The 20,044-nt window shown below is 42.3% G+C and overlaps 2 protein-coding genes across 5 annotated transcripts in view; both read right to left on the bottom strand.

The window, feature by feature from the left end:
• Window positions 1-1,471: 1,471 nt before the first annotated feature.
• CDV3 (CDV3 homolog) lies at window positions 1,472-18,486 on the bottom strand. 4 transcript variants are annotated; one of them, XM_058812282.1, is made up of 6 exons: window positions 18,081-18,486; window positions 15,576-15,655; window positions 13,238-13,380; window positions 12,028-12,190; window positions 10,880-10,929; window positions 4,186-10,748 (listed from the first exon to the last, which is right to left on the bottom strand). In XM_058812282.1, exons 1-6 carry the CDS (start codon window positions 18,315-18,317, stop codon window positions 10,741-10,743), a joined length of 681 nt encoding a protein of 226 aa, XP_058668265.1. In that variant the 5' UTR covers window positions 18,318-18,486; the 3' UTR covers window positions 4,186-10,740. The 4 variants fall into 4 exon arrangements, with proteins under 4 accessions (XP_058668274.1, XP_058668265.1, XP_058668256.1 ...); XM_058812291.1 differs by lacking the exons at window positions 4,186-10,748; window positions 10,880-10,929 and adding an exon at window positions 1,472-4,178 and having other exon boundaries at window positions 18,081-18,485; XM_058812273.1 differs by having other exon boundaries at window positions 4,187-10,929.
• The window catches only part of BFSP2 (beaded filament structural protein 2), a 28,359-nt gene continuing 26,674 nt past the window's right edge, over window positions 18,360-20,044 (bottom strand). The window contains exon 7 of the mRNA XM_058801264.1: window positions 18,360-18,996. Within this exon, the coding sequence (XP_058657247.1) occupies window positions 18,360-18,996 (637 nt within the window). The remainder of the gene's footprint in view (window positions 18,997-20,044) is intronic.

The following is a 20,044-nucleotide window of genomic DNA, read 5'->3' as shown; positions in this document are numbered from 1 at the left end:
CAAGACTTCAGTTTCTGGCAGCTGGAAATGTTCTTGGTCAGACAGCCAGAATATTTGACAAAGTCTTTGACCTTTTCAGTAACAGTGGGTCTGGGTCTGTATTTACAGAACTTTAGGTATGTGAGTGCACTGTGTTAGTCTAGGCAAAGGTGTTCACATGGAACCTGAAGAGCTGTATTTAAGCAGCTGGAATTACTACAGGCTGTTTGAACAGAAAAGCACAGCATCCAGTTGCACAGGACCAGTGGAGTTGTCTGGAAGAATACATGTAATACTGAAGTCTGTTTAATTTACCTCTTTTTCTTTTGAAGGCAAGGGTGTATGTTATGTTTATTTTCTAGCTGCTGAATACTGTTTTCTAGAAAGGGTTTACATCAGTATTTGTTGCAGATCCAAGACTGAGCCACAATCATTTAAGAGCCCTGTGCAGCCTGGAGAGGCACTCTAGGCTGGGCAGAACAAACCTTTTGCTGCTTGGGAAAGGGACAAGGCACCTGAGCCATGGGGTCTCCAGGTGAGAGAGAACAGGAAAGCAGCTTGTCTTTATGTGCAAGGCTGTACTTTGTGCTTCTGATTTCCTGCTTTACTGCAGCAGATCTTTTGTCAGTGAGCTCTGCAACCTGCTGTCAGCATGACCTGAAGGAATTGTCAGAAAGGAATGAGAATGAATGTGAGGGATTTGATTCCTTAAAGAAGTGAAATCTGTGCCCCTGTCACTGGGGTCTTGGCTGTGACAAGACTGCTATGTTGAGCTGCAGTGACTACAGCCTTACCCCACCTGCTTTTGATTGTTTTTTTTTTTTATAACAGCTTGATGCTTTTTGGTATTTGTGGACATCAAACATCTTCAACTTGTTCCAACAGTCCATGTACTGAAAATAATGCCACTGTTAGTGCCTTACATCACATTTTGAATTAACTTCAACTTTGAATTAACTGTATTTCATTGTTCTACCTCTGAAGTGCTGCTTTGCATTGCAGGCATTTGAAATAGGTGCAAGTATTACCAGGCAAGACCTAAGGTTCCTGTGACTTTTTCTTCCCAGTCCCCAGAAGCTGCTGTGGAAGAGTAGTGTTGGTATTGTCACTTTATAGATAAGAACACATTCCCTGACCCACTTGAGCTTTAAAAGAAGTCTTCAAGCCACACAGTTGCTGCGGCTGTTGTGAATCCTGGGGCAGGGCAGAAGGGGGAGCAGCTAAAATCAGGCACATACCCACCCACAGTGAAACAAGTAACCTGGGATTTGAGTGCTACATGTTCTCCAGTGTTCTCTGCCCTTGTGGACACTGGTTTAAAGCCAGGGCTGAGGCAGGACAGTGAGGGAGGGCTGGGGAACAGAAGCAGAAAGCAGCTGTTCCAGCCAGAGCCAATTCCTCTTCTGTGCTGGGCCTTGAACATCCAGCTGTCTGTCTGTATGCCACACACAGGGGAACACAACACAAGCAAGACAAACTTGGGAGATGGAAATTCAGTTGGTGCTGTTAAGATAAATTTATTTTCTTCAGCTTTCTTCACAGGAAACATCATGAAAGTGCTTTACAGAGTTTGAATACCATTACTCTACCATGGGACAAAAGGACAACAGGTGTGTGCACTGCACAGTTAGAAGTTGTCATATGCAGAAGCCATGATAGGTAAACCAGGGTAAAAAAAAAATCTACTGACAAAAATATATATAGTTCAGGTATTGAACTTAAGTTATGACTATTAACACAATTATATAAACATACAGGCACCATTAGGTTCCTGTGTTAACTGTGGGGGCCACACAGGGATTCTCAGAAACAGATCATCTTGAACTCTGCTGAAACAGTTTCTGCTGTGCTCCATAGGCTCCCAGACAGTATAATTCTTTTTCTTTTGCACTACACTGAGCCCACAATTTATTTATTCACATTAAAGTCTGGTACTGATGCATTCTGGTACATTGTTGAAAACAAATTCAGGTTGCTTTTTTTCCTTTTGATTTACAGAGAGCTCATCTTACAATTCTTCCCTCAATAATCTCTTAATTAAAAAAGAAATTAAAATGCTTTAGGCTAGATCCTGCTGTCCAGGTAAGACAGTTTTGTTTAAGCTAGAGCATTACCAGTCATGCAACCCTAATCCTTTCCATAGCTGAGGTGTGTTGTACTGTGAACAGTGCTACTGCCTCCCTTTTGTTGTACTCCGTGGGAATTCAGCTCCTGCATAGCCTTTGAGGCTCTCTAGGTTTCAGTTCTTCAAGGAGACTGCATTTACTTGCTAGGCAGTTTTGCAATGTTTATGATATTACAGCCCTGACAAAAACAATGCAGCACGATCAAGACTCAGGAGTTCTTGCCTGCTGCTTTCTAAATAAGTGGTGAATAATTCAGGCACCTGACTAAGGAATCCTTGGCATGGTAATAATGTAGATGAACAGAAGAAGGAGGGAATACTCTAGGGCAAAGAGAGGTCAAACCAAGAGATTTTTGCTGTGTTTTGAGTTCCAGGAAAAACAATGAGCAGAGCCCATTACCTAGAAAATACTGTCATACCAGTTTCCAAAGCCACTTCCCAATTCCCAGAGTAGAGACACAGTGCACGGTCAAAGAACTTGTCAGTGCTGAAGGTTACTGGGCTGTTAGTAACAGTACAGAGCTACAGTGGCAAGACAGGGCTTTGGTGAGTACAGCAGAGGTGAGGCTTCCAGAGGCATGGGGGAACCTATGAAGTGTTACCTTCTAACACTCTTGGACTCATTGGCTCTGTTTTCCCACCCACATCCTCAAAAAGTAAAAAACTCCCAACTCCCCTTGGCCAACTTAATCAACTCCCAGGAGCCACAACTGTTTTTTGACAGAATACTGCTGTAATAGAACACTTAACAGATACAGATCTTTGGATGCAAAATCCAAGGTACATTGTTCTCTACCCAGTATCAGCATTAGTACTGAAAGGCAGCTGCTCTCTAGGATGTGGTACTCTGATAATTGAGGTAATGCAGCTCTCAAGGGCCAGGCTGTACATCCTACCAGGCTTGAGTCTGCCCTTATGACACATCCTTTATATCTGTAAACATAACATGACTGGGAAATTCAGTCAGTGCTTAAAGACAACATCATTTACAACTCCATGCTCTTTAAAGCACAAGATGATGAGAATGAAGAGAAGAAACAAACCACAAAGACTAAGCCTGCCCTCCAGTGTTGCTTCATCTCCAATACTGTAATGCAGTTTCAATATCCAGTTAAATACTACTCCAGGTATATTAGATCGAGCATGGCTGAGCTCATGTGGTTGCTGGTCAGAGACTAAGTAATAGTAATGCATCTGCTTCATCTCTGGCACAAAGAGGAGAATTACCCAAAAATTTAAAACAAGTTTCTACGGGGCTTGTTCACTGGCTTGATTCTGGCTGTCACACCTAGATGTCAAATGACCCCAAATCTTTTGATTTCAAATCAAATGTTAATGAAACTGACCTTGTGTGACAGAAATAACTCTGTTGAAACCAGTGAAGTTAAGCACTGGGAGACCATACACATATTTTGCCTTTTTCTTAATAAATATGTTCTATTGTAGCAACCAGTTTTTATGGTTTGAATCCCTTTGCTATGGTTGTATATACTCTGAAAGATATACAAAATAAGTGGTTTGTTTTAATTGAAAAAGGAGGCTTATGACAATACTTTAACAGTTTTCTGTAGGCAGTTACTTGAAATAAAGCAGACAGATGTAATGTGATGACCTCATTGCTATAACTGAGCTAGAATGGAAATTCTGTACAGAAGAGAGGAGACATGGAAAGGAATACAAAACATCAGATTGAGCAAAAATTAGTAAGAGCTTGCCATGCTACTCACTGAACCAGAAGAGTGGATTATATACATGAAACTGAAGACTTCAGTATATCAAATGGCAAAAGCCACTCCCCATGGAAATTACTGGATTGATGGTGATTGCTAGGATATTCTAAATGACTCTGTAAATTTGGCAAATCAGGGGCAGGTGAGTTGTCAACAGGAAAAACCAAGGCAATAAATACTGGAAAGGTTTTAAGCCACTCATACATGCTCTGGTAGAAGTTGTGACATGAGTCTGAGTTAGTTGTGATCTTTCAAGGGGACGATCTAGGCATCACCATGGGCAGCTTGATGAAGACATCTGCTCACTGTGTAGTTGCAGTCAAGAAAGCGAATAAGATGTTAGGCTGTATTAAAGACAGAACAATACAGAAAAATATTACAGCATCTATTTCTCTTAGAAGTGATAATCTCAATGAATATTTGCTGTTTCTTCAGCACCTTAAAAAAAATTGACATATTAGAAAAACAAGGCAGGAAAGTGGTAAGAGAATGGTAGAAGCAGTTCCTTGGAACTGGAAGGACAGTAAAACTAAGGTAGCTTATTTGTTAATAGGGGGATAGATGACAAACATCTTAAAAGCAATTCTCCTTCCCATACAAGATACATACATGAAAGTCATTTTAAGTAACCCACCAATAAATATATGGACCTTAATACTACTTGTTACCATCATCATCATAAGTATTCCAAAAAGTCCCATGTTATTCAGTGCTTATTCATCTAGCTAAACATTTTCTCTGAAGCAACTGCCACAGTTAGTTGAAGTTTAACAGTAGTAATTTCTGACAGAGAACTGTCGCAGCTGATGCACATTAACAGCTGTCTTAGAGGTGCTGCAATGATAAAAATGTCAGTAAGAAGCTAACTGCTTGGGCCTCATCTCTGTCCAGGACCCACCAGATCTCTCATTTGTCTGCATGCAGGCCACCAGAGTGTTGTTTTCTGATTCTATTTGAAGCCCCGTTGTAAAAGGGGAGCAATGAACCTTGAAAGCACCAGCAAAAGTAGACAAAGGCATATTTGTAAGTTACTACTGCACGTTACTTCAGCTGCAGCTAACTGATAAATCAGGAGATAATAAGTACGATAATTGCCTCTGCTGTATCTGTATTCCTTCCTCTTACCTATTCTGCTTACCCCACTCACACCTAAGTTGTTGATAATTTCTTCCCTTTGTTTATTTCACAAAACCCCCTCCATGGCAAACTACTTCCCTTTTGTTCATTCCTTTCCTCTACAAATTGCCTTAATACGAGATTTTACAAGTTTTGAAGATTATTCTCTCTCCCTATTTCCCTTGTTTCTGCATGCCACTTCAACTTAACTAAAGGAAAGAATAAAGAGCAGGAAAAAGCGTTTACACATGGAGAGGAGAAGAAAAACACATTCCTATGACAAAGTACCAGGAGTGAACATTTCTGGTTCACATGATTTGAACAAACTTTAAAGCAGCCACATTATAAGAAATGGCTATCAACTGTGAGCAGGATTTTATTTCAGTCATGGGGTTTACAAAATAAAAGCAATATTCATTTTAATATGTTCCACATAAAAACAAAGAGCCTCTTATTAATATGCCATTTGGGTTGCACAGATAATTGAATAGAGGAAATACCAGTTGAGTGCTCAGCCTGAACTTTTTCCTTACTCATACATACTAAAATAAGTCAAATTACATAATACTTAAATAGGACGTATATTACATTCCATAAGATAAGCCTTTGCCAAAGTAGTATTAAAATACTATAATAAAAGCTAATTTTAATAAAGATTTTTAGTCCTCTGTAGAACCTTCCATCAGCCCCAGCCCTTGACAAAGAACAGCTTGGCCTCACAACATCCCTGTGAGGTAGGTTGTTGGTTATTTTGGTACAGCTGGGGAAACTGAGGCAGAGTGAAATTAAATTACTTGAACACAGCAGCTCAGTAGAAAACCTAGGCCAAATCCCACTCTCTTGGTCCCATGCTTCCCATGCTCTTGCTAAGAAATGGGCTTGGCTTCTTTTCAGTGCACACAGTTGTTTTAGATGACATTTCCAATCCAATACTTTGGACACACTGCTTCACCTGGTGACTCACTGATAGTGTGATATGTTTTTAGTATTTGTACTCTGGCTAAGCAGAACTTCACTGAACTTCAATAACGTTGCTGCTTCAACACATACTCTGAAGCAACTGAAGATAAACCCATGATGTATGTACCATTTAGAAGTTACTTCATTCAAAAAAATGTCTTCATAGCTATTTAAAACAATGCCTCAGCCTTTAATCATGCAGAAGAGAAAAATAATTTTCTTAAATACACAACTTATTTCCTAAGAGGATTGTTGAGCCATCTTGAAATTTGTCCTCAGTTCTCTCTTTAGGCAACAGGTCAGATTCATACCAATGCAAAATCCTACCTTCTCTGTGAACACATTCCCCCAGTTCACTGAAAGGAAGAAATAAAATGTGCTGCCTTCCCCAAGTACTGAACTTTAAACAGTTTTGCTGATTTAAAGTCAGATGAATCTGTCACATGTGCAAGCAGTGCCTACCCACACAGCACTTGTCCTATCCAAGATCTGACACTCCACTCCCTGCCTCAGGCTATGCAATTAAAGGTATAATTTAGAAAACAGCCCTCCTAATCCCTCTCTTCTTACAGCACCTGTTTTATTTGCATAATTCCACTCTCCTTAATTTATTTATTTATTAATCTTCCTTCCTACTCTATTTCACTTCAAACAGAACATGGCAGAACAACAGGTGATGCTTGAGAAGCCAAACTTTAGATATACAATTGCAATGACTTAAGACTCCTCAGTTCTGTTTTCTGCTGTCACTTCTTCCTTCAACTGCTACAGCTTGCAGGCTCTCATATTAACCTCAATACAGACAAGCTGTCTTTCTAACTTTTTCTGGAGTTTATCTGCAAACGTATATCAGATTTCATCCCCTCTGTACAGACCTAATTCATATACCTGAAGTTTCAGTACACTTTCTATTTTCTTATACTGTCTCATAAAAGCCCCTATTTAACATTGAAAACAAGTTGTAACATCAAAAGCTGAAAACAGGGAGAAAGAATTTGGAAACTAAGTTTCAGTCCATCAAAAAAACCTGGATTGTGGCTGTTCATAAAGACTATACAGTACTCAAGGTGGTTTTGGTTATAATTTAGCTTCTTGGGCCAATGAGGTATAAGTTTCTGACCATGTCAATATTGGAGGAAATAATATTACTACTCTGCAAGTAAGCAACCTTATTTAAGCACATGAAGCCCTATTAATCCCTCCTCCATTTTAGTTACGGTATTTGAAAGAAAACCACAAGCAGGTTTACAACTGCTCAAATGGGCAGAAATTAGAAAGGCAACTATTTCAAAAGCTCAGATAAGCAAACTCCAAAGATGTGCAGCCCAATCGAATTTATATTGTGTTTACTTGACCTGAACAACACTGGGGTCTCAGCCATGGTGTGGTCAAAGTTTCCAAGAGCTGACAGATGCAGTCAAGCACCAAAAGCCATATTCCCTGTGGTGTCAGGCCTCTAACACAACCATTAAAAATTCATCTAAGTTACTGTGGACATTACTGGTAGAGCTAGCCACAAATACAAAACTGAAGTAACAGGAGACAGTCACTTTTAATTGTCAATTCCTCTTCATTTGTGAATAAGATTGAACATGACACAGCTAAACTGGGAGAGAAGGGCAGGGGCAAAACTAATCCTCTCCTATATTTATCATCAGCTCAAGTAAATACAGATTCCAGATACCTACAGCTGGCATTTGGGAAGTCTAACTTGATTATAATTGCCTGTTTTTTAGCATTTTAACATCTTCAAATACAGACTATCACTAAGAAACACAAATCCAAACTGTTCTTTTCCCAGTGAGCACTGGACATGTTCAGGTTGTACCAGCAAACTGGTAACTTTATGGCTATGTTTTATTGTAAGCTGGAGAAAGTAAACCAGAACCTTTAAGCTGGGAATTAACAAGCAGCGCACCATAAAAGCATGTCACATGTTAGGGAGTCCCTGAAGCAGCACACAGTCCATCAGATGGACTGGCATCATTTCTACAACTGACAACGCTTCATTTATGGAATAAGCCTTCAACAAGCATTTTGAAGGAATGAAAAGGACATTCTTAGCATGCCTTAAATGAAAGCAACAACAAACCAGGATAAAGTTGAATTTCAGAGTCTCCAAAGCATACCAAGCTTCTGCAGAGGACTGACTCAAAATTTCAGGCATACAGAGCAATTACAAGGCAGATACTGACAACTGGCATTTTGATAGCTGCTGGCAGCTATACTTTACACGAGAAACACTTCTTTTAAAACAGTTTAACATTCTGTACTATGGAAATCTGCTGCATTTCCGATTTGTTTTCCTTATGCCTCCAGAAAGAAACTGGAATGATATGCTTAGGAGAAGCCCCCAAAGGAACACCTTTAGTTATCACTACCTGATGGGCTCCAGTGATAACAGCCATGCAGAGGTTGTTTTTATTCCCCATTCTTTAATTCAGCAGAGGTACTTTGAAGTGAAAAGCAAATCTAAACTTCATTCATACTCAACTCACAATCTCAAACCAGTCTTCTATGGTGGGAGCAAGAAGACACTTTGCCAAGTAGCAAACTAAACTTTTAAGTATAAATAAAAGCTTATTTATATGCACTGCTACAAGCTCTGAAACAGAGCCCTCCTGACCATAAGGACAACTGCCTGCTCCAAGGCCTATCTCTGAAGAGATCCAAATGCTGTTTCCTCTGCTATTGTACAGTCATGAGCTCAAACTAAAACGTAAAGACTCACTAGACTCCAGAATCCATGTATATTTCCATTTTATTTGATTTGAAACTTTTACAGGGTTTTCTTGAACTGCCAGGATTCATGCCCAAAAACCTCAGATAAAGGTGGTACAATGGACAGTCTCATCCACCCTTCACACAGGAGACTAAAACTCTATTCATGTGCATTAGTGATTGCAATCTCTTTAGAGCATCAGGAAAAGCATAAGACTTCACATCTCTATCCCATCAAGTGACATGTCCATTTACCATGAATTCCACAGAAATTGTGACAACACTTTTGCTGGCAACAATGGATTTTCAAGGAAGATACAGGGCTCCAAGGTATTGGTATCAGTCTTTCAGTGGGATTTTGCTTCCAAATGAAGTCTCCAACTTTAGGAATAGTCTCTTGAGCCCTCTCTTTAATAGCAGCTTCTAGCAGAATTTTTATGGACAGTTAACTCTGCAAGGGCAAGGCCAGTTTTAGTCTGTGCTCAAAAGAACCAGGTGAAATCCCAGCCCCACTGAAGTCAACAGCAAAATCTGCACTGACCTCAGAGAAGTAAATTTAAAGCAAGTCAGCAGTTAGTCAAAGGGAACCCAACTGGGTGATCCTGAACTATCCTTATCTTCTGCACATACACAGTACTCTGACACACGTAAGCAAGCTTTGTTTTGTTCCCTTGTTTTTCTTGCCATTGGCAACTCTTATGGATGTTGGGTCTGTTTTTTGGCATTTACTCTGAGAAACCTCAACACTGGAGCACACCACTATTGTACTTCATTTTGCTTCTGGTGTAAAAATTCAGAGAAGAGAAAAACAGTTACAGCAGAACACTTCTGGTACTTGACAGGTTTGGTTCACTGAAACAGTTACAGGCAATGTCCTATATTCCTCGTGTACCAGTGCCATTTTGCCTACTTCCACTAAATTAAGTAACTTTAAGAAGTCACTGCCTTCCATCATTACTAAACTTTCTGACTGTGAATGAACACCATTTTTGAGTTATACCTGGAGGACTGCTGCCTCAGACAGCTGCATGCTTCACAGAAGTAGCCAAACAAACCAGGCTTACCAGCTTTAGTTATCTCTCTGCATGTTAAGTTATTCTGTTTATCAAGTAAGCATCACTCTTCAATAAACAAATAATTGTTTCTGACAGAAGACAGTTTTTATCTAGTATCGCTACTGCCACGTGTCTCATTATTAAAGGACAAATTCTGAAGACTGTAGTTGGAGTCTGGATACCTCTGTGTCAAATCAAAACTCCAAGTCTTAGTGCTTTAGGGTGAGAAAGACAAACTTCATGACAAAAACTAAAATAAAACCCTATTTCATTACAACATTTTACCATTATTTAATATACTGCAAATCGATATCAGAAACAAGGCAGGCATTTCTTTTGTGGATAATAGAAAAAAAATACTTAGACAACTTAGAAAATGGCTAATGCAAACAAACCATTCAAACCCATCATTCCTCAAATCTGATACTGAACGAGTTTTAATTTGTTTTGCAGTTACTTCCGTACAGCACTCTAGAAAGGTAAACAAACTACAGCTCTGTTGTATTTGGACAGTATGGGTGGTATGGGACACTCCAGAAGTCTCTAGCAGGCTATGGCTACACGTGACAGGATTCCTCAGAAGGGGAACGAACAGGTTTGTCATTAAGGTCACTTAAATCTTTGTTATAGCAAATTGGAACCAAATGGCTGACTTCTGCAGGATTTCTGACAGGAATCCAGTAGAGCTGGTTTCAAGTTTCAGATGGCCACTAAAACAGCTGTAACCTTCTCTTCCAGAAGTTGTGATCCACATGGTGTCCACAATGAGTGCATCAAGTCTGAGGTAGTCAACCTTTACGAAGGCTCAGTATCTGAACATAAAAAGATTTTGAAATGACCACTGGCTGTAGGTATCTTTCTGAGCAATTAAAGCACACTGATGACTCTTGTTCAATCATTTACATTAATTTGCCCCATATCCAATGGAGAAGTTGCAACATATTATGCTTCCATAGTGCAGGAGAACCAATCACTTATGTCAAAGCAGTCTGCCTTGCTGCAGTAGATCCAGCAGAAATAAGGTGGCACGTTCATCATAGCTGTTAGCTGTAGTTTAGTTACCTTAGTAGAAGGGTTACCAAAAAAGCATTCCTTAATTGTAATGTGTGTGCAGCTCTACTGATCCCCAAGCACAGCATACTGGTTGTCTAGCTGAAGTTTAAGTGCCTGGTTTTTTGAGACCTCATCCCTACCTCTAGTTTTGTATTTTACTACTTCAAAGCTCTTCTCCATTTCTTTATCCCTATGGGAAAATAAATGTAATCAGTAAATATCTTGTCACTAACTTGTGAATTGTGAACTTCCAGTCCATTTCCACCCCATCCCAACAAAAACATTACAAATACAGAACAAAGACTAAGATCTAGAGTTTAAAAGAACACCTAAACATTCCCAAGCAAATCTTTTAAAATCTTATCTCCAAAATAAGCTCATCACCCAGTACACCTTACATTAACATTCCCAATTTAAGTAAATTCATTTAAATTTAAATTTTTAAAAATTAAGATTATTTATTAAAGTATCTGACAGTAAATTTAACCTATTTATGAAAAATAGGTTCTAGAAAGCAGAGTTTTCTAGAATGCTCATTTAGAATTTTATCTTGGCTCAATGTGCACCATTCAAATCACAAAGCATCAATAACAGCACGTCTCCTTTGCTACACCAAAAGATTCCCAGAGGAAACAAAGCTTCTCCTAAGCTGTATTAAACAGTAGCATAGCAAGCAAGAGGGGAAAAAAAAAACCCCAAGAACAAAAAACCACCCCAAATCCCCCAAGTGAATTAGGTATTGACCTAACCATCTCTTCTACGGGGAATAAGGTTATAGAAAGATCACGACTGAAAGATAGGGTGAGACCAAGTCTTCAGCACCACATAATACAAAACACTTCAGTAAAACTGGGGGAGCTTGTCTCTGTAAATCACAGCTCAGACAGCAAGTGTATTGATTTGTAGTTATACTGCACTCCTCCAGTTAAACCACTTCCACATCTCTAACAAGAAAGCTGCAAGCTCAGGACTTCTGCATCTCTCTGCTGAAGGAACTAACACAGAGCCTCACCATGGCTAGTCTGAGGGAAGCAGATGCTGTCAGTACCAGAAATATTCAGCAAAATTCTTCAGCTGTCAAAGAACACAACTGGCAGTCTTGTTTGGCTATCTCACTGTGCTACATCCTATGAAAGTTATTTCACAGGAACAGAGTTGGACAACACATTTATCACCCCTTAGTTATCCTTCTCCTATATAGAAAGATTCAGGTTTAAGCACTAGGACAAAATAAGAACTTAGAGAAGGCAGTTAGAGATCTCTTGGGCAGTCAGTGGAACGCACTTACTTTCGACTGTCTACGAGCTTGGCGGTGGACTGCAGTGAGGGGAACTGCGTGTCACTGTAGATCTCTGGGGGTCCCTGCTGTGCTCTGCGCGGCCGCCCGCCTTCCCTGGCCCCCGGCGGCCGGTACACGCCACCGGTCTGCACCGGTTCTGGGGTTTCTGTAACTAGGAACAACAACAGGACTCACACATGGGAACAAGTCTGCGTTCATAGCTGAAAAGAACCCAAAACAACCAACCCACAAACAAAACTCCAAAAAGAAGGAATGAAAAGAATCTTACAAGTATGTTTTTCCACCTTCTAAGTTTTGGAAGCGAGTTCTAGACAAGGTAGGAAATCAGGTGTCACCTAACTTAACCTACACTCAGTCAAATTGAAATGTGGCTCCAGAGTATTGTCTGTCAAAGTTTGGGGAATCCAAACTACTAGCACAGACTTCATGTTTCTCGTTTGCAATTTATTAGCAACAATTTAAACATATTTAAAACAGATCTAAACACATAATTATATAAATGCCAAATCTCATTTCAAACACCTCTCCAGATGCAGAAGGGACTGCCCTGTTTGCACTTAAGGTAAAAATCTGAGATGAAATAACACTAATTAGATTTACCTCCTTTACAAACGAGAAAGAACATAGGCTATTTTTCAGGTAATTTCTCAGTGGAAAAGAATATTCTCAACTCAGCAGATGACTAAGTAGTTTATCACCACTGACATTAATAAACTGTACTTAATAAAAAAAACTGGATCCCTATCCTAGTTAAAAGAATCAATTTTGCAATGTCATGTTCTTAACATTTTAAGAACTCATTTGAAAAGTGTGTCAATGGCCAGATACTGGCTGAAAAATCCACTGAAGTGTTAAAGCAGCATTTTTAGATCAACAGAAATGCTTCCAACAGATATTTTACAGACTGAAACAGAGGAATGTCCCGCAAAGGCAGACTGCTTCCCCCCATTTTGAATTTGGAAATAAAAAAAACTCTTACACATATGTTTTCAAGTATCTGACAGATAGTTTAACATCAATTCTGTTCCTCACATCCCTTGACACAAAGATTTCCTTGATGGCTGGCATGCCAAAACAGCCATTAGTTCATTAAAGGATGCCTGAACAGGAGCTGCTCCTTGAGCTCTACCCACTGAGCAGCTTAATTCAACCTGATGCACTTCTGATTGGAAAAAAAACAAGTCTGAGTTTAATTTACCAATTGGTTCAACGACAGGGGCTGGTGCAGGAGCTGACTTGTTCCAAGGACCAGATGATCTGTCTACACTACCACCACTACCAGTCTCTTCCCAACTGTCACCAGGTTCTTCTCTTTTTTCACTTTCATCATCTTCTTTTTCACTGTAAGAGAAAAACAATCAGTAGCACCCTACAAGCAGAGGTGTAAGATTTGCCAGAGATTACACAATCCCCCTAAGACAAGATTTCATGGCTGCCATGCTGAGGATAATAAATTAAACTAGACTACATTAGTCCCGTACTCACTGTACTAGCAATTCCATCTGAACAATTTCTGGCATGATGCTACATAACTTGGCAACTGAAAAGGAAAAAAGCTCCTAAAAGAAGAATAATAAAAAAATTCAACTTGAACAAAGCAATCAAAGAAATTGGCATCTTATTTTGAGCAGAAAGGCTTTTTTCTTAATAACACAGACGTGCATTTGGAAGGGATGACAAGATAAAGCAGGAAAGGTTTACAAGTCCAGCTTCCATAAAATGCTTTAGTCAAGAGAAAGAAATAGTGGAGTAGTGCTGAAAGAAAGCAAGTCCTGAGCTCACCTTTCCTATGACCACAACCACCTAAGAAACACCCTTATATGTATGGGTAATATACAACCCACAAATAAGCTCAGATCTCTTTTCTTAAAGCAAGCAACAAAAATAAAAAAAAGCACAAGACAAAAATGTAATTTTTTGAAAGACAGACCCAATGCAAAAGCTCAGCTGTATTTTATTTAGACTACTTTATTTTGCACAGATGTAGCCAGACAAAATAATTCACAGGCTAAAGTTACTACAGAAAGCTGTGGTAAAGGACAGATGTGGAGAGTGAGGCTGTTGGAAAGAATCAAGACACTGATCTCAACAGCAGCAATGCAGCAGCAATGTGTCAACTCAGAAGTTTCCAATACACTAAATCCTACTAATCATGATGTGTGTAAGCTTTCTGTGTAAGTAATGGTCAGAGAACAGGAAAATATGCCTGTAAATGGCCTTTCACTGTTCATCCAAACATAGTAACAACCATGGTAAGGTGGTTGTTTAAAACACCTAGTTTTAAATGATAGTTAGAAGCACTGTCTACTGAATTAAATACAACAGAGAAGCACAGGGAGCACCCCACCACCACCAGACACTCTGTATATCTTTTTTTCATCAAAGAGACCTCCAGAAATGGATAATTTATAACCTCTAGTGGGTTTTTCTTCCATTTACTTCTCCACTCTTCCCTTGAATCCACTAATTGAATGGTTACAAAATCCTGTGGCAAAAACTTCCACATGCCTGAAAATCTGCCACAGTATAAAAAAATATTTGGAATGCTGGCCTTTGTCTGGAAAACCAAAGTAGAGGCTTTTCAGCCAAACAGCACCAGCAGTCAGTGAAGCTGCAGGTCACTGGCTGTCTAATTATTCATGTAATTATCCACTGGGACACTTCAGTGCTATAAACAGCTTGTGGGACAAACTCATGGAAATGGCCCAAAGGACTAGTTAACTGAAAGGAGTGGGGGAAATGCTATGATCCAAAAGAGTAAGTGATTCCAGAAATGTCAGACCTGCTCAAACAGTGAAGAAAGCATCTATTGCACTAGTTACAGGCAGGCTGATTTTAAGATGACATTATTTTGAATATCAATACCTGGACAATGAGGATTATCTGACATTCTCAATCTACAACTGAGGTCATAAAAACCCTTTTTCTGACCTGATGGAAAGTTTTTTGTTTTTTTTTTTAACCAGGACAGACATAAGTAGACTTACTTTCCACCAGACAATAGGAAAAGTCCAATAAAAAAAAATAAACAAGGAACCATGGATTAGATTTATCAATCCCGTGGGATTTTATCATGGGACACTACTTTTACCAACTGTATTTTCGGTTTTTGGAAATTCAAGTGCAATGTTTCAGGAATTTGCTCTCCAACTGAGTAGATTAAGTCAAATACCCTTACAGTGGTCAAATGATTCAGTGGGAAGTACTATCCTGCACTACTCCTAGGAATTCCTACTTGACTATCTTTATGGAGCAGAATGTTAATGTTTAAAAAAATAAAAATCCTGAGTCCCAAACAAAACAGATAGCTCTGTTGAGTATGAACAGAGTATGAATAGACATTCAGAAAATAAAGAGAACATTGGCAGAGACTAGTCAAAGTTAAATTACCCAGTAGCAAACCTGTGTACTATCAGAAACATATCAGACCTTTCTTTAACTGGACTCCATGAAAGCAGTTCTGTAGAAAAAACCCCATCCTTTCTAGACATTGGTAAGGATTATACTGAAGAAAATATAAAAAGAAAAAGTAGTACCTTATTTGCATGGACTGAACTCTAAGACCGCTATAATCAATTTCTTCCTTTTGTTCAAACTCCTTCCAATCATCCTCTTCCTGTAAGAAGAGAAAAATATAAGTTGTCACTTTCTCTAAAACCAAAGTAGAAAAGAAGAACATAACTAAGATAATACAAAAAAACCAACCCTGAGGGTGAAGGTACAGTTCCAGGAGAAACCAAACTGTATGCCCCACTGCCAAGAGGGGAAAGGACTGCACTCCTCATCCCCTAAATCATTGTGTCACAGCTTTCAGGGATGCACCTGAGAGCTGACTTAACTCAATAGAACAGCTAAGAAATGCCCCAGCAAGAAGTCATTCAAGCAAAGAAACCACATCGCCTCAGCAAAGACACATCAGGAAATCAAGCAACAACACAGTATGGAACACAACCCTGCAGTCATGACCAGGGCAACACAAGAGCAAGACCTTTCCCTTTCACTAACAGTAGACTTTTACAACAGCTTGAATGCTCACAAAGCTTTAAATTCACTTTTCCATCACCTATTTCATGAGCCAAACAGAAAAGAACATTTGGAATAGCTTACATTGGATTTATGACAAAGATCAATAATGGTACATTTGACTTTTTCACACTCACAACCACATTTACAGCCTTGTTTCCTAAGCAGCGTCTTCGTAGCAGTAGAAAGGTCACCTTCAAAACCACAGCAATCTTAGTACACAAAATGTGTGTATCTTTCAAGAGAACCACTTGAGGGTTCTAAAATGGGAGTTTGTTTGGGGAAAGAGGAATTCACCTTTGTGGAGGCAATTTTGTCCTACTGTGTCACCAGGAGATTCTGGGATTATTAAGACAGACCAAAATGGGACCAGAGCTGACAAGCAGTCCTCCCGTGTCCCCAGTCCCAGCTTTAAGGCACCCAAAGCCTAATTAGTAGTTTACCTAATTCTACACTCTATCTGAAATGCAGTTATATTCCTCCAAACAGGAGGACCTTGTGAGCAAGGTCTGCCAAAGGTACAGCCCCCTTTCCACTGAACAGCTGAGAATAAATCTGCTTTTAGAGCCCTGTGATGGGATCTCCTCGACAGTCAATCCCCAACAGAAAAAAACTTTGACCTGCTTTAGAGGAGCAGCACAAGTAGGAAGTGACCTCATGTTGACTGCACTGTATGCTGCAGATTCAGTCTTCTGGAAGAGCAGCACTCTACAGTTCTAAAATCTTTTAGATTTCTTAAATCCCCATCTCCATGGAAACATTAGTTTCCAAGCTAACATACCTTTCACATTTAATGACTTTTGTTTCTAATCCAAGTACCAGCCTCAGTCAAAGCCAGATATTTTGCAAGCAAGTGAGCAGAATAGCAGCTGAAAGAAAGATTAGCACTGACCTTGATCTACTTAGAAAGCTACTGCACATGTCAAGCTCCCCAGGTGAAACAACAATAGGAAACAGGAGAGTATTTCTTAAAATTCATTTTGAAATATACAACATTAGAGCTCTTGTACCAATCTAGCACAACAAGGTAATATCCTTAAATCACTGATCCTCTACGTAAGCAAGGAGGCAAAGTATCTAACTTCCAAAAACCCTTTCACTGGGTAAAAAAGCCATCTTTTTACACTCAGAGTATAATTTTATAGGGATAAAGGTTCAATTCCTAGCAGTAAGACAGGGAACACATCCTCAGATTGCTACGTGCTGAAGCCTCCAAAGGAAAACAATACCAAGGGACAAAAAAACCAAACGAGAAATAGAGATAAAATGCACAGGTAATTTTTTAGGTCCTATCTGTCTGGTCTATAGCAGACAAATATATAACAAAGGTACTGCACGTGTCAAGCTCCACAATTAAAAAACCATCAGGCAGCAGTACAGTATTTCTTAAAATTCGCTTAAAAATACACAGCATTAGAGCTCTCATAATTACTTTTGGTTTAAATCTCATTACTTCAGAGCTGATATTGTTGGCAGGAAGAACAAGGGCGGAGAAAGAAACAGAGAGCTACTACCTCAACTACGGACAGTTAAGCCTCTCCTGCATTCTCATCGTTTCACTGTATTTATACAAAAAAAAAAAAAAAAAAAACCAAAAAAACAACACAAAAAAAAACCTATTGGCAGCAAAACCCTGCCTGGCAACGAGGCACAGAGCTCGGCGGACTCTGGAGGAATCTTATCGCCAAGGTCCACATGCCACGCTGCACAGCCCCAGGTGGCACCTGACGCCAACCTCCGGTTCCGGCCCCAACACCCAGCAAGCCGGGAGGGAGCGCCGGGCTGCGCCGCAGCTACAGAGCGGGGAGGGGCGCAGCCTTCTCGCCTCCCCCAGGGCAAGCACCGCCGAGGAAGGCTCCCCCCGCCCCGCCAGCAGCACCGAAGCGGCGGCAGCGCCCGCCCGGCGGCCCCGGGGCGGGGCCGGGAGCGCCGCCAGCCCCGCACGGCCCCGGGCGCCGCATGGCGGGGCGGCGGCGGCGCCCCCTGCCGGCAGGAACCCGCGGCCTCCCCGCCCGCACCTTGCTCGCCGCCTTGGCCGAGGAACCGCCGGCGGCGCTGGAGGCGGCGGCGGCCCCGGAGCCGCCGCCCTCAGTCGGTCGCGGAGTCCCCGCGGCCGCGCCCGCCGCGTTGGAGCCGGCGTTGGAAGCGCTAGAGGCGGCAGCGGCGGCGGCGTTTCGGCTGCTCTTCTCCTTCCGCTTCTTCTTGTCCCGCTTGGCGAAGAAGTCGTCCAGGCTCCGCTCCTCGGTCTCCGCCATGGCGGCGGCCGGGTGGGGAAAGGAGGGCGGCGGCGGTCCGGGCTAAGAGGCGAGCGGCGCGGCCCTCCCGCTGCTCGGCGAGCGCGGCCGCCCGGCTGCGGCTGCTGCGGCGGCGGCTCCTGCCCGGGCCCGCCCGGCAGCCCGCGCACCCCACGCCTGACGCGGCCCGCAGGGAGCGGAGGGGCTGAAGGGAGACGGGGCGGGGCCGCGCCCCCGACCGCGCACGCGCTGCCACGCCGCGGCCAATGGGCGCCGCCGGCCGCTCGGGGGTGGCTCCAGAATGGGGCGAACGGCGCTGACGTTGAGGCGCGTGAGGATGCGCGAGGCGGGCGCGGGGAGGGCGGCGGCGGAGCGGCCGCGGATTGGCCGAGCCGGGCGGGGACGGCGCGTGCGCGCTCGGGGCCCGGGCTCGCGCCGGCGCCTTCCGCCCCGCACTTCCGCGTCCGGGAGGCGTGAGGGTGGGAGGGACACGGCGGGCACCGGGTGTGGGGGCCGCGGGGCGCAGCGGGAGGAGTGTGGGCAGCAGGGCGAGAGATGTGATCCTGGCCCTCTGCTCAGCCCTAGTGAGGCCGCATGTGGAGTCCCGTGTGCAGTTTTGGGTTCATCGGGACAAGAAGGATGAGCTATTGGCGAGGGTGCAGTGGAGGGCCGCAAAGATGATGAGGGGACTGGACCATCTCTTCATGAGGGCAGGAGAGACTGCAGGGGCTGGGCCTGTTCAATCTAAAGACACAGTCGAGGGGGCGGGTCTCATAAGTTTACATAAATGTCTCCAAGGCAGGTGCCAAGAGAGTTCCAGGCTCCTTTTCATAGTGCCCAGCAACAGGACAAGGAGCAATGGCTGTAAGCGAAATAATGAGAAATTTCACCTTAGCGTGAAGAACTTCTGTATGTTGAGGATGGCAGAGCACTAGAAGAGGCTGCCTGGAGAGGATGTGGAATCTCCCTCTCTGGAGACATTCAGACCCGTCCTGGATGTGTTCCTATGTCACCTCCTCTAGGTCACCCTGCCTTTGTAGCAGGATGGACTGGATGATCTCCAGAGGTCTCTTCCAACCGTAACAATTCTGTGATTGACACCAGCAGAACTCCTCTGGAAGCCCTTGGCTGCTTCCCGCTGTGGGTGCAGGCCCTTTCTGACAGGACAACTCCCAGGAGGCTGCAAGAGCTGCTGGAGCAGCCCCAGTCCTCAGCTGGTCCCTCAGGCTCAGGGCCAGCCCAGCTCCCCCCAGCCCTTGAGGAAAGGTGACATTCATTCCCAGCGTGGACTGTGCTGCCTCCCACACCCCAGCAAGGGCTGTGAACTTGCACTGTCATTGCCCAGGATGCAAGGAAGTCATTTAGCTTTCATCTTGGGTCTGTGTGGTTAAGTGAGTAAGTCTTGAAACACCATTCTGTCTAGGATGTCTGGATGTGCTTGCCTGAGCTTCCTAGCTGCTCCTCTGACTGGCATTGAAGCCTAGGGAATACATGCTGGAAAACAAGCTCCACAGCTGGTGTCTGCAGAGCGTTCCCTCTCACTTTGGGTACTGTAGTGACCTTTAACTGGGAAAAAACATGGGTGTTTAAAAAGTTCCCTGTGGCTTCAAATCACGTCAAAAACTTTGAGGCAGGACATTTGGAAAAACATCTTCAGCCTGTCATGACTCATAAATAATTACATGAAACACTGTTTTCAGTTACTTACTTCTTTCATCAGCCATCTAAAGGAGATAGAAGTTCCTACT

The sequence above is a fragment of the Ammospiza caudacuta genome, chromosome 1 (genome assembly GCF_027887145.1).
Source record: "Ammospiza caudacuta isolate bAmmCau1 chromosome 1, bAmmCau1.pri, whole genome shotgun sequence".
Classification (NCBI taxonomy): Eukaryota; Metazoa; Chordata; class Aves; order Passeriformes; family Passerellidae; genus Ammospiza; species Ammospiza caudacuta.
The sequence above is the reverse complement of the archived record's forward strand: the minus strand, read 5'-3'. Positions and strand labels throughout refer to the sequence as shown.

Excerpts from the sequence above, each read along its gene's own strand:
- CDV3 (XM_058812273.1), bottom strand. The coding sequence starts at position 18,317 with ATGGCGGAGACCGAGGAGCGGAGCCTGGACGACTTCTTCGCCAAGCGG. Across the intron at positions 15,656-18,080 it reads CGGCCAAGGCGGCGAGCAAG|GAAGAGGATGATTGGAAGGA; the intron begins GTGCGGGCGGGG and ends CTCTTCTTACAG. Across the intron at positions 13,381-15,575 it reads GTTCAGTCCATGCAAATAAG|TGAAAAAGAAGATGATGAAA; the intron begins GTACTACTTTTT and ends TTTCTCTTACAG.